This window comes from Hemicordylus capensis, chromosome 2, assembly GCF_027244095.1.
Source record: "Hemicordylus capensis ecotype Gifberg chromosome 2, rHemCap1.1.pri, whole genome shotgun sequence".
Lineage (NCBI taxonomy): Eukaryota > Metazoa > Chordata > Lepidosauria > Squamata > Cordylidae > Hemicordylus > Hemicordylus capensis.
Genome location: NC_069658.1, coordinates 133,227,858 through 133,241,530, shown reverse-complemented (window position 1 = coordinate 133,241,530; position 13,673 = coordinate 133,227,858). Strand labels below are relative to the sequence as shown.

The 13,673-nt window shown below is 42.4% G+C and overlaps 1 protein-coding gene across 1 annotated transcript in view; it reads right to left on the bottom strand.

Annotated features, from left to right (window-relative positions):
• SNX30 (sorting nexin family member 30) overlaps positions 1-13,673 on the bottom strand; it is a 56,040-nt gene that overhangs the window by 17,168 nt on the left and 25,199 nt on the right. The window contains exons 3-6 of the mRNA XM_053292513.1: positions 9,943-10,053; positions 5,299-5,457; positions 3,924-4,119; positions 2,443-2,642 (exon numbers count right to left, since the gene is read on the bottom strand). Coding sequence (XP_053148488.1) covers positions 2,443-2,642; positions 3,924-4,119; positions 5,299-5,457; positions 9,943-10,053 — 666 coding nt within the window. The remainder of the gene's footprint in view (positions 1-2,442; positions 2,643-3,923; positions 4,120-5,298; positions 5,458-9,942; positions 10,054-13,673) is intronic.

The window sequence follows — 13,673 nt, the reverse complement described above, 5'->3', positions numbered from 1 at the left end:
ACTCAAATGTCAGTGGTTTCCCTCAAAGTCACCCTCTAAATAAGATGTAAATGTAGTCGCAGATTTATGCCCAGTTCTGCTGTTTAGCAAGCTACAAGTCATTTTGATTTACTTCTTAAATGCTTTTTCAGCCTCGTTGCTGTTATATATGCAGAAACAAATGTTGAGAAGCCTAAAGGTTCTCTGTTTAAACAGAACGAAGTTGAGTTTAGGCAGAGAACTTTTCAGCTACTTCTTGCAGTGAAGCAAAGACAGAGCCAGAAAAGGTACAGAAGTACAACCAAATTAGTTCTGCAGATGTGATTTTGAGTTTAAATGGTGGGTTCAGAGAATCTGTATCAGAGTTTGTGTGTGTGTACACACACGTATACGCACACGTGTGTGTATATATGTATATATATACACGTATGCGTGTGTGTGTATAATCACACACACTCCTACTAATATTTATATACTACTCTTCAAAGTTCTCAAAATGGTTTACATAGAAAAATATATAAATAAGATGGCCCCCTGACCCCAAAGAGCTCACAATCTACAAAGAAGGCAGACACCAGCAAGATCCACTGGAGGAATGCTGTACTGGGGTTAGTTATACACCATCTGATCTCCCTATCTAGACAGTTTACATGATATTCCATCCATTTGCAAGGAGAAACTCTGCGCAAATTAATATAGAATGTAACATCCATGTACGGAAGATGTATTGAATACATACATTTATTGCTAAATGTATTAGCAATATTTAATAAAACAGAGATGCATGTGAAAGCTGCAATCCTGCACACAGCTACCTTGGAGTAAGCTGCAGTGAACTCAGCAGGACTTCTGAATATGTACAAGACTGTGCTGCATGTTTAAATACAACTGGAGTATATCTTTTTAAAGCCAAATTTAAAAGGCTGTATTTTCATGAGACAGAAGACAGTGGCGTATGCACGCTCACATGAGACTCTTACAACATACTTTATTCTAGCATCAAAACTGCATTATAAATATTTAAAGCTAACTCCACTCACCTAGTACCCAAACACTCTATTGGGGATAGTTTGTACTAGCTGTGCCCAGTATGTTCTGTCTCATCTCAACAGTTCCCTTTTCCTCAATAGCTGTCAGCGTGCAAGAGACACACAGCAGGCCCTCTTGTCCTTCCTGCAGCTTATGCATCACTGGTGCCTTCAGAGACAAGCTTGGGTGAGACAAGCATGTGCATTCGCAGCAGTGATGAAGACTACAGCACCATGCTTAGGAGGAGGAATGCAGATAAAGCAAGGGCATGCAAACTAACAGATGCCCATCTCCAGGCTAGCCACACCAGCTACAAATGAAACATCACTGGAATGCCAGTTCTGCAGGCAGTTCGGCTCTAGCTCCAGGCTCATTTTCCTGTTTGAGCAGCTCCAAAATCCAATATACTCACAGTTCTATTTTTAACACAAGAACCACAGAACACTTTTCATGCTGAAGAACACTGTACTTTCCTCACGTTTTCAAGAACATCTATGCAGCCACAAGGTCTAGCATTTTGCTCTTTAATAATTGGGTAGGGTTAGAAGTAGAGTTCTGCACTTCCTTACCATACTCTTTGCCTTTCTGTGATCTTCGGGAATTGTGTCAGAGCACTGGGCATAAGAGATTCCTTTTGCTTCACCACAGTATTTGTCAGCAATAAATATGAAGGTTACTTATGTAACAGAATACTGGTATTTAGCATCATTAGTGGCATCTGAGCCTTGCAGAGAAGGAAGAATGTGTATTTAAGATTCAACTAAACATTCAGTTTACAGCTTTAAAAAGTTACTAGCGACCAAATACTGTAAGTTAAACAGAAGCTGGCTAGTTCCCTCTGCCATCTGTGTTGGACTGTGCAACTTGCCACCATTATTTCATCAGCTTCTGCTGGGGCTTGACCAAAAGAAACTGCCCTGGATTCATGCAGGGGCTTATCCTCTCTATGTTATGCTCAGCCACACTCATCTGCTGTTTAAGGTTAGCTTGAACAGTTCCAGCCACTTTTAATGGAAATAGGGAAACTGAATTTGCGACAAGGAGGTTGAAGGAAAGGGGCACACAATGCATCCAAGGCAACATCAACTACCCTCTTACTTTACAGCCCTCAATGCATCCAATTCACAATTAGCAGAACCCAATGTTATATCTACACCAGCTCCATGATTCTCTCCAAAATAGAGACACAGCATTTTTAGAGCTATATTAAGATAGCATGAGAGCTTTGGGAATGCCCACACACTCTACAGGGGCTTTCAAACGAGGCCATGACAATGTAATGCACCATCTTCCAATGATGCATCAAGATAGGATCTATTTTGTAAAGGCACTATTTGATCCCCACAGTCCAAAAACCTACCCATGGAACATTAATAGTTTCCCCGGAAAAGCTGTTTCAGCACAAGCACTGGATTCCCATAAGTTCCACGTTACCTTCATGGACTCTGCATATAGACTGTACTCTCTTAGAACAGGCAGGAAGTCCTCAGTCATATCTTCACTCAGTTCTTCGAGCGCTGTACAGCAGTTCCCCACACAGGCAGACACCCCTTCAAGGGGTTCCGACAGCTCCCTTTCTAACCCACTCCAGGTAGAGTACACAGGACCATACTCTCGAAGTTCCACCAGGTATTCTGCAAGAGATTCACAACAAGTAAAGGAGTGGAAAGTTCTAATGCTGGGGGTTTTAAGAGAGCACTAGGGATTTAAAGTCATTGGCCTAACATTCAGCTAAGAAACTTCTCATATTTGGCAAAATCTTGTCCAGATGGGCAACAACCGGAACCAAGAACAGAAGGCACACAAGCTTTAAGAGAGCAGTAAGTTGTTTATTACAAGGAACAGGAGGAAGACCTAATCAATATCGGAGGAGGCACAATGCATAACTCAGTGGTAGAGCCTATGCTTTGCATTCAGAAGGTCCCATATTCTATTCCTGGCATCTACATTTAAAAAGAATCTCTGTAGAAAACCAGAAAAAGGCCTTTGCCAGAGGCAGCATGAAGGCCTTTCTATAGGTGGTCTGTGTGTACATACACACTCTCTCTCTCTCGCACTCACTGATCACTTTCAAGCTAACTCATAAGGGGACCTCCTCTAGGCTTTGTTCCCACTCCTTTATTTGAAAAGCAAAGTGATCCCTCCTCCAAAGGGCAAAGAGTAGGGATTAAATTCATTGAGATGTGGTGGGGAGGATCAAGATAAACGGCTTGAAGCCAGTGGAAAGAACTGCCTTCCACAGGCAGCTATCTTAGATATGATTTAGTGATATGAAAAGCAGGCAGAGTGTTGGTCTGATGTGAAGACCCATAGAGCAGTCTACTAGAATTCAGCCCTTGCAACCCCTGGGCCTTGAACACTCTCGTGTTTTGAGTAATATTTAGTTCTTCTGAACACACTCTCAACTGGTCTTTAACACTGCTCCTTATATGGAATGAAGTTACATAACATAGGAAGTTGCCATATACTGAGTCAGACCACAGGTCCATCTTGCTCAGTATTGCCTACACAGACTGGCAGTGGCTTCTCCAAGGTTGCAGGCAGAAATCTGTCAGCCCTATCTTGGAGATGTCAGGGAGGGAATTTGGAACCTAGATGCTCTTCCCAGAGCGGCTCCATCCTCTAAGGGGAATATCTCACAGTGCTCACACTTCTAATCTCCCTTTCATATGAAACCAGGGCAGACCATACTTAGCTAAGGGGACAAGTCATACTTGCTACCACAAGACCAGCTGTCTTCCATAACCATGTCCAGGGACTGACTTTTGACAACCCATTGCTATCTCTTAGAACTTTTTATTTCCAAGATATTTCCATTTTTTTAAGTTACAACAGAAACATCAACTACACTCTTACTTTACAGCCCTCAAGCAGTAGAAGATGGAGTCACCAGGTATGCTCTAGGTACTACTCACCCACTTCTTCCTTGATAATCCGCTGTGCTATTCTATCCACAGTTCCAAGCTTCAGAGAAAATGTATCTAGATAGTCACCAATGGCTGCGAACTCCAACGGTCGACTCCTTAATTTATAGCTTCCTGTAACATATTTTACAGACTCCCCCATCTTTGAAAGCAAGGCCATTCCTTGTTTTTTATAAGCATTAAGATCCTGGTGGTGATAGAGTTAGATGCATTTTAGCTACATGTAAGTTATGATTCCCAAATATGTTTGTTCAAGGAAATCTGCAGGAATACAGGTTCTCAGCTAGGTTCTACAGTGGCTAGAAGATAAGGTAGAAGTGTTCTGATTACTAAGACTCAGCCTACATGTGTGCATGGGCCTTGATGCTTACAGACCTGCTCAACTTTGCCCCCCCCAGCTGATTTTGGACTACAACTCCCATAATCCCCAGCAACAGTGGCCAATAGCCAGTGATTACGGGAATTGTAGGCCAACATCTGCAGAAGGGCCGAAGTTGAGCAGCCCTGCTTAAAGCAGCAACTGCGATTAAGTCTAATTGCAAAAAATCCTTAAGTAGTGTAGATATTGTGCAATACTGTAGCAATAGCAGTTTAAAATGGTTTATAAAATATCTTTTGCTATCACAAACCGATACTTCAATCTGTCACTTTTGAACACCAAATTTGATACAGTTGTGAGTGACACACAGGGACACCTCAGTGGTATAGTCTGTAATGATGTCATCCACCCTGATCCAAGATGGTGGACACATGAACATTTGAGGTGCAAGAGATCTAACTTGTGGACCCCAATTTCAACCAAATTTAGTCCAGTTGTAGTGAAAGCAAAGTAGGCTGATTAGTTCTTACTAGAATTTGTTTCTTCATGCAGCCTAATACATAGCACTAACAAATTCCAACTTAATAGTAAGATACCAAGGAACACTTAACAGTAGAACTTTCAGCAGTTACATTTTTCTATCTAGGATTAGTGAGTTTAACTGTACTACTTAAAAGCATATTTGTACTGTCTCCAAAAGGAACCTTTTTTAAAATTAATAGCTTATTGAATTACAATATACAAAAAGAACAGATCATACTGAGGGCAGTTCTTCACCCATAATCATTTCCTGCAACATTCCCCCAATTTCCTCTCCCCACCCCAAGGCAAAACCATGAAAGACAGATGACAAGTTGTGTGGGGAACGACCTTCCTGTTCTGCATTAAGTGTAGTGGCTACTGTATCTTATACGAACTTTAATTAAAGAAAAGATCTAAATATTGTTGCTAAATATTCATCACTCTGAACACTTTTCTAGAGAGACATCTACCTCTAAAAATGTTTGGGTGGCAGTGGGGGACAGTTCTGTATGGATGTTTACTTACTTTGGCAGTAAGAAACACATGGAAATGTTCATTGAATGAAAGTACTGGATGATCAGCAATCCTTTTCAAGAATTTATCCAAAGCCTTCCTCCTCGTCTCAACAAATTCTTCTGAAAAGCGGTCAACAACTCCTTTTACTACAAACTTCTCTGGAAGTGGCTGCAGAGAAAGTCACAGGAACCAAAGTTTTAGCATTTATTTTCAATTGGTGTTCAAGTAAATAGCCATTCTTACATCAGAGCATCTAGGTCATCTGTCTAGATAGAATCAGAAGGTTTTAAGAAACATCAGGCACACTAATGTCATTCCTTTAACATAATACAGGAACTGGACACCTAAATGAAACATATGCCTACCATGATATTTGTTCTCTTTGCAAGTTGTAATATTAGGGCCGAGCCTAAGTCCACTTCCCTGCGTTTGCTGCCTGCTCTGCAACGAAAAATCTGCAGTTTCTCCAAGGAAGTCAAGTGATCTTTCAAAGGTTCAGGGGCTTGCCACTGGTAGTACTGCAGCAGTATGTTTACGTTCAAATGAAAACGAGGGGGTTTTGCTGCCACCTGTGACAAGGAGTGCAGCAGCGTTTCTCTCTACAGCTACTGGCTGCATTGTTTCTTCCCCATAATGTCCCAGATGGTGTCAGGCTGGGGCATTACAGGGAATAAACATGGTGGGTACCTACTGGCACCTCAGGTTGCAGCAAAAAAACCCAACAAAACTTTGGAAGCAAAGTCTACCTGCCATTGCTGCACTACCAATGACAAGCCACTAAAAGCCCCACAAATCTGCCCCCCGAAGTTGTGCCCAATTTCAGCCAAAAATTAACTTTGGCTTATCCCCAGGTTTTGTATAAAGGAAGGCTATTCCTATTCTATCTATTTGCATTGAAAGTCTAAACTCATTCTTCCAGCATGGGAAGAGAAGCAAGCAGCTTTTGCTAGTTATTAAAATGCTTCTTTTTAGAGATAGAATTTCAAAGTTTTGCCAAGTCCAGAGGCATTCTAGGTAGCATCACAGTGTTGGCAATTTAGCATAAATCACAAATGAGAGTGAGCCCAGAATAGGCAAACACAAGGCAATATTGCCTTTGTCCATTCACAAATTAGGAGTGGAGAGATGCACTTCTTTGCAGAAGCATTAACATCCTTCTTTTCCCCCGCCATGAGCCTGGGTGGTGACGTCTGTCAAAATCCCTCCCAGGGAAAGATTTCCAGCCTCCTCATCAGTAAAAGCGCATATACACCAGCCACCTATTCAAAAAGTGCACTTAAAAGTTTCTGCTGTGCCAAGCCTTGGAACTGCAAACCACTAAACATCTCATGCTTTTAGATTAGGAAAAGGAAGTAATACCAATTTTAGTTTATTGCCATTTGATCCATTAGAACTTATCTTGTCACTGTGCATCACAAGTAAGTTCCTCAAAAGGCTACAAAATAAAACAAGTCACCTTTCCACCCAGTTAGAAATACCCCTCCACCACCATAGTGCTTCTTGCCCCATTAAGATTGCAAGTCACAAGGCTGCAGTGACCGTGGAAGTCAGAACTGGCAGAATTCTCCTGTTAGGATCCAGACTTAGGAACGGTGTGTCCTATTGGCTCCCTAGTCCTCTTGGTAGGAAGGAAGTGACAGGGAGAGAAAAGTGTATAGTCCCTCCTGTCTTTTCCCCAGTCCTACTTTCCCCTTGGCCCCTCCAACTTCATGTCTCAACCATCCAGTTGTTCTCCTGGGTGTCTGCTGTCGGGGCACTGGATACTTTGCACTGTTCCTTTGGCTACTTTGCCCCGACTAGCCTCCCTAGCACACCATTCTCCCTCCCTGCCATCCCAGGAGTACACAGCTCCTCCTCATCTTAAGTGTCCTGATATTTCTCAGGTCCCTTCTCATGAGGCTCTTCCTTGCCTCAGCTCCATCTCCTCCACCCCTTCCCTCAAGCCAAGCCTCACACTCCACATCCCCTTCCTTCAGATTCCTCTCTCAGCCCATTGCCAATACCTACTCTGCACCCTTCCTTTAGCCGTCTTTCCTCTCCTCACCTCAGAGCTCCCTGTCCCAAAGTGTCCCTACTTTGCAGAGCCTTTTCTTAGTCCTTGGCAATCTCGTTCAGCAGTGATTGCCAAAGCTAGCAATGTTACCCACTCACACAGAAGCTGGGCTGCAAACGGCTCTGCTTCCTGAGCACCTGAATATTAGGCCTGCGCATTCAGAAAATTTGGAATTCAAATTCGACCTGATCCAAATTTGGCAATATCAGATTCAGATTCAATGGGCTCTGGTGATGTCAGATATCAGATCAGATTCAGAATTCAAATCTGAATTCCAACTTAAATTTGGTTTTCTTCCCAATAGCAGTCAATGGGGATACCGGAAAAAATCACCAGGAGTCAACAGTTGGCCTACAGCCTTAATACATGCCACATATGTGGGGGGGGGGGGTTCAGAGCCCTCTATAGTGAATTTGGAGAGAAGTTTTTAAAAAGTGGCTAAAGATCGTGAGCAAGAACTTTACAAAAAATTATGGTTCGGAAGTCCCTCCTTGGACCATCTTTCTATCCCCATGTAGAGGGGAAAGGACATTCCTCCAAAAAGCAGCCAGTTTTAGCCCTCCACACCCCTATTTTGATTTTCAGGGGAATTAAAAGGAGTCTGAAATTTTTCATTGCCTTGGGGAAAAAAATAGAGTCCTGCCAATATGGACTTCAAGTGTGCCAAATTTTATAACTTTATACTCATCCATTCAGGAGACATTAAAGGGAGCAAAAGGGGCACACTGTTACCCCTTTTCATGGAGACCAACGGCAGATTCTTCCACATGGGGCTGGAATGATGGTTCAATGAGGTTCTTCCGTTCCAGGAGTGGTTTTTTGTTGTTGTTTTAAAATTCTGGCTTGTTTCAAGGCAGATTTCTCCATTTTAAAAGAAAACTTTCAAAATTTCATCAAAAAGATCAAGGCTTGGCCAATTCTCTTCAAATTAACCACAGGGGGCCCTGATCTGCTCCCTCACATGTGCAACATGTTTCTAAGCTCTAGGACCAAGCACTGATTTTTAGTGATACCCTTCCCCCGATTTTCACAGTCAACTGGGGGAGGGGGGTGTCCTATTCCATTTTGCCAATACTGAATTATTTCTGAAATTAATTACAGTATTTTGGAATTATTTCTGACTTTACTGATCTTGTTTTCAAAAAACCCACAGGTTTGGGGCAATTTCAGATAAAATTTGATTTTTCAAATCTGAATTTGCACAGGTCTACTGAATATTCCAAGCCATCAGAACAGCTAGTCAGCTTCAAAGGCTTTACTACCACAAATCAGATTGAGAATGACAGTCTGGTTTCTGCCACCAGTCAGAGGAACAAGGGCTCTTGGGTAATTGCACCACCTGCCATCCAAACTATTAGAGAAGATATTGGTCCTAAACTGACTTTATGTTTATACCTACATGCTCCTTTTCAGACAAGTATTGGCTACCAGATCAGCTCATATCAATAAAAATTAAAATATATATGCGGCTTAATACAACATACATCTCTTCATTCTGTCAATCAAAGTGATCTTCTACCATGTCCCAAGCATGACTTGTCCCCTTAGCTAAGCAGGGCCCACCTTGGTTGCATATGAATGGGAGACTAGAAGTGTGAACTCTGTAAGATATTCCCCTTAAGGGATGGAGCCGTTCTGGGAAGAGCAGAAGGTTCCAAGTTCCCTCCCTTGCTTCTCCAATATAGGGCTGAGAGAAATTCCTGCCTGCAACCTTGGAGAAGCCGTTGCCAGACTGTGAAGACAATACTGAACTAGACAGACCAATAGTCTAACTCAGTATATGGCAGCTTCCTATGTCCCAGTCTTTTAGACTGCAAGGGCCACCACCTTTGTTTACATTTAAATACACCTAATTAGTGTAAGCACTCTAGAAATATTTAAAAAGCAGTAGAAAAATGAGCTCTTTATACAAATCCTGGAGATAGTTCAGGCTCATCTTTGTGTACACCCATGTCCCACAAGTACTCCGCAGACATGCATTCTAAAAAATCCTTTAAATTTTAGCAGTGAGTTTTCAGTTGTCATCAGGCACTCAGCAAGTTGGTGAAGGTTAAGAGGCAAATTCAATTCAACAACCAAACTGAAGTACAGAGTTATACCCTGGAGAGTATAACTTGCAAAAAATGTTAAATCCAATAGGAATTTTACCATAACCCACTCTACATAGAGCAACTGCCATTAGGTACTATTGTTTAAAGAGTCACATAGAAAAGAGCTCCAGGCAGGCAAGATTATATCCAAGCCAAGCAGCCTTGGCACATTCTCATAGAAGATGCACAAATTCAGAGAACCCGAGGAAACCCGGGCTCCCTGAATTTAATTTAATTTAGGAGAAGTGAGGGTTACAGTGGAGCAGTAGGGTACTGGCAACCAGTGATCAGGAAATAGCTATTATACAGTTAATATATTGAACTGATATTTAGATCATATCAAGAAAGGCCTGTTCCATGTGGCTTCCCACTCCCCAAGCAGAATTATTTGAATCAAGCTTTGGGTTTTACACACCTTAAAGCCGCTACTGTTGTAAAACCAGAAGATCTGCTTTAAAAAGTGCACAACAGTAAGTGTTCAATAACTGGTGGCCCTGGGTTACTACCTACGGGAATGAGATGAGTTGGTTGAGATTCCTCCAGTTTATTCCTCAGCCAATCAAAATCCTGGTATCGCCGGCGCATGGAATACTCTGGCAAGTCAAACTCTGCTCGTGTGGTCTAGGAACAAAAAAACAAAAACAAAACAAAAAACACAAAAAGGTAGAAGACCAAGAAATTCCATCAGGATAAGTCAGATCTTTTCATTAACTAAAGATGCTTCATTTTCAAAGTATATTACATGAACAGTCTTGTTTACTTACTTTAAACCAAATTTATAAGTTGTACCTCAAGCTGAGACATTCAAGCATTAAACAGAGGGAAAAACAAAGTTTGTTTCCATGCCTCTAGCAACATGATATATACAACCTAGGAACTGTCTCAGTATTGTACTTGGATGTGCTTGATGAAAAATTCTGGTTTTAGCTATTTGAATGGAATGTTTCCTTGAGGAGGGAAAGATAACCTTAAAGTAATTGTTTATCCTCCTAATGCTTTTATATCTTCCCTCATTCCGGATGGTCTTAAGGGAAATCAAAACTCAAGATTTGTGCCTACCACTGAATCTTGTTCTTTGCTGTGAAAAACAAAAGAAATCAGGACAATAAAACTTTCCATGGCAGTACTGCTTCCACATAAAGGCTGAAGAGTCTGCCAAGCTGACTTCTACAGCTCACTCTGGAGATCTTACAGATGTTTCCATTTTCAGACCTGATGGCAGTGCCTTCCCTCAATGTGCTATCATTGCAAGAGGCCCAATTGCACAGCACGAGTCCAACAACTCTTCAAATGTTGTGGGAGAGGGAATATTGTTTGAGCAGAGCATTCCTGAGGTAGGAGGAGAAGCCTCGCCTGAGTTTCCTACTTCTTTTTAAGAAATCAAAAGAGCTATGAGGTAGCACTGGGCCTCATCATCCATGATGAGGTACAAGCAGAAGACACTTGTGCAGTCACTTTTCAAAGAGAAGTTAAAAAAAGAAGAATGGTATAAGGCAGAGGGGAGAGAATCTCATTTCACTCACTGCTGCCAACTGATGTACAAGGGCCCAACACCAAAAACAAGTGTCTTCTATACTCCCATGTGAAAACCAAAAAAGCACACTGTCTCCTCTCAAGAGGATGGAACATCTGTAATAGCCTATAATCATGTTTACTACACATTTCTGCAAAAGCAAGTAAAACAAGGTTGTCAGCCTTCACCAGAGAAGCCCTCCACAATATTCACAGCACTGACATTCTGAAGACCTAGATGCATTTCATACTCATTTCTTCTCCCCAGGAAATTACAAAGAAAGCTCAAAATTTTTATTACTACCACCAGCAAATTACATTTTGCTGGATCCTTTGAAAGGGGTCATGACACGAGCTGGTATAATACAGATATGCATTTGATTTTTTAAAACTGCATTTTATTTTATTATTTTGCTTAACACGTTTACATACCATCCACTACCAAACTCCCTAGGCAGTTTAACATGAAACAAAACAAGAACTTAACATTTAAACATATATAGAATCTGAAGTTAAATCAATAAAATTCAACTAAGAAACTTCAACTAAGAAGCTTGGCTGAAGAGATGTGTCTTCAGTTGTTTCCTAAAAGCCATCAGAGACTGAGCACCTCTAACCTCAGCAGGAAGTGCACTCCAAAGCCCTGAGGCAGACTAGAGAACGCTCATCGCCACCAGATGAGCCAGTGGCATCTTCAGACAAATCTCCCCTGATTATCTTAATAGGCAGCAGTGTTCATAACGAAGGAGGCATTCTCTTAAATACCTTGGGCCCAAGCTATTAAGGGCTTTATAGGTAACCACTAGCACTTTGTATTTTGCTCAGAAACCCATTGGCAGCCAGCGTAGTTCTTTCAAAACAGGAGTGATATGGTTTCTTCATGACAACCTGGAAACCAACCTGGCAGCAGCATTCTGCGCCAATTGCAGTTTCTGGACTACATACAAAAGCAGCCCCACATAGAGTACAGTCAAGCCTGGAAGTGACCGGCATCTGCATCACTGTCTTAAGGACACACTCTTCCAAGAAAGGGCACAGTTGGCATATCAGACGAAGCTGATAGAACGCTCCTGGCCACTGGCTCCACCTGAGATATCAAAGAGAGAGCTGGGTCCAGAAGCACTCCCAAACTGTGAACCTGTTCCTTCTGAGGGAGTGTAACCCCCATCTAGAACCAGTAGTTCTATCCCATCTCCTGAACTCGTCTCCCTACAGTGATCACTGCTGTGTTTGAATTCAGCCTCAGTTTGTTATCTCCTATCCAGTTATCCCTCATTCCTTACCACCTCCAGGCAGGCATTTAGGGCAATTGTTCCATTACCTGATAAAGCTGACAGGGAGAAATAGATCTAGGTGTCATCAGTGTATTAATAGCACCCTGCACTAAATCCCCTGATACTCTCTCCCAATGGTTTCATGTAGATGTTAAAAGTATGAGACAAAATGGTGCCCTGAGGAACACCATATAAAAGCTCTCGTTTTGTAGAACAAAAGTCTCCAAGCAACACCCTCTGAAATCTGCCCAAGAGGTATGAGTGGAACTACTGTAAAACAGTACCTCTTACACCCATCTCTCTCAGACGGTCCAGAAGGTAGAGGCGGCATGAGAGGGGCTGCTGATTTGTTTCAGAAAGAAGGTATTCCTAGAGGAAAACAATTGCCTTATTTAATGTGAACCTGCAGATGCAATACATGCCGCAAACAATTGCTTCTTTGCTGCACGTATTCCCAGAGCATAGGTCTTCAATTGTGCTCTATGCTGTAATCTGTCAGATTCAAGTAGAGTCCTTCTCCACTTGTGCTCTAGTCATCTACCTAGCCGCTTCCGTAGTTCTTTTGTATATCATCGAGTAATTTAAAAGCAGGTTGAAGTAGACGCTTAGGAGCGATCGTGTCTACTGCTGTGGTGAACTCATTATTTCAGTTCTCCACCAGGGCATCAACAGGGTCGCTGGCAGAGCCAACCTTAAAGCTCTCCAAGGTGTCTTGGAATCCTATTGGATCCAATAGCTTTCTTAGGTGAACCATCTCAATTGGCTCTTCAGCCCTGCAGATGTGACTAGCAGCTGCAAGTTGAACCTTCACCAGGTGGTGATCCATCCATGACAATGGGGAAATCATAGGAGTTCCCACCCATGGAACACCTCCCTGATCAGAGCAAAATACCAAATTGAGCTTGTGATCCACATCATGTGTTGGTCCTGAGAGCACTTGGGAAAGGCCCATAGTTGTCATGGTTGCTATGAACTCCCAAGTTAGACCTGACAACTCAGTCTCAAAGTGGATATTGAAGTTACCCGCCACCATAAGCCTGGGCATCTGCAATGCCAACTCCGCTATCAAATCTAACAGCTCCGTTAGGGATTCTGTTGGGCAACAGGTGTGATTGGTACACCAACGAAGTCCAATCTATCCCTGGTCCCAAGACTCAAAAACACACACACTCAATATAGGCAGGTGCTCTGGCAGGGATCCTGGAAAGGAAGATGTCATCCTTAAAAGACCACAGCCACTCCACATCCCCACCCATGTCCTCTCACATGTTCCACAACAGAGAGTGTCCCATAGGGAGAAGCTGGGACCAAACTAGCCTCTCCCATCCAGGTCTCTGTAATGCAAACCAGATCAGAGCCCTCATCCATAATTAAGTCATGGATAATTTGATTTATTCTGAACTGACCTGGCATTGCAAAGGAACAAGGTGAGGCTCTGTGGATAGTTGGCACTGC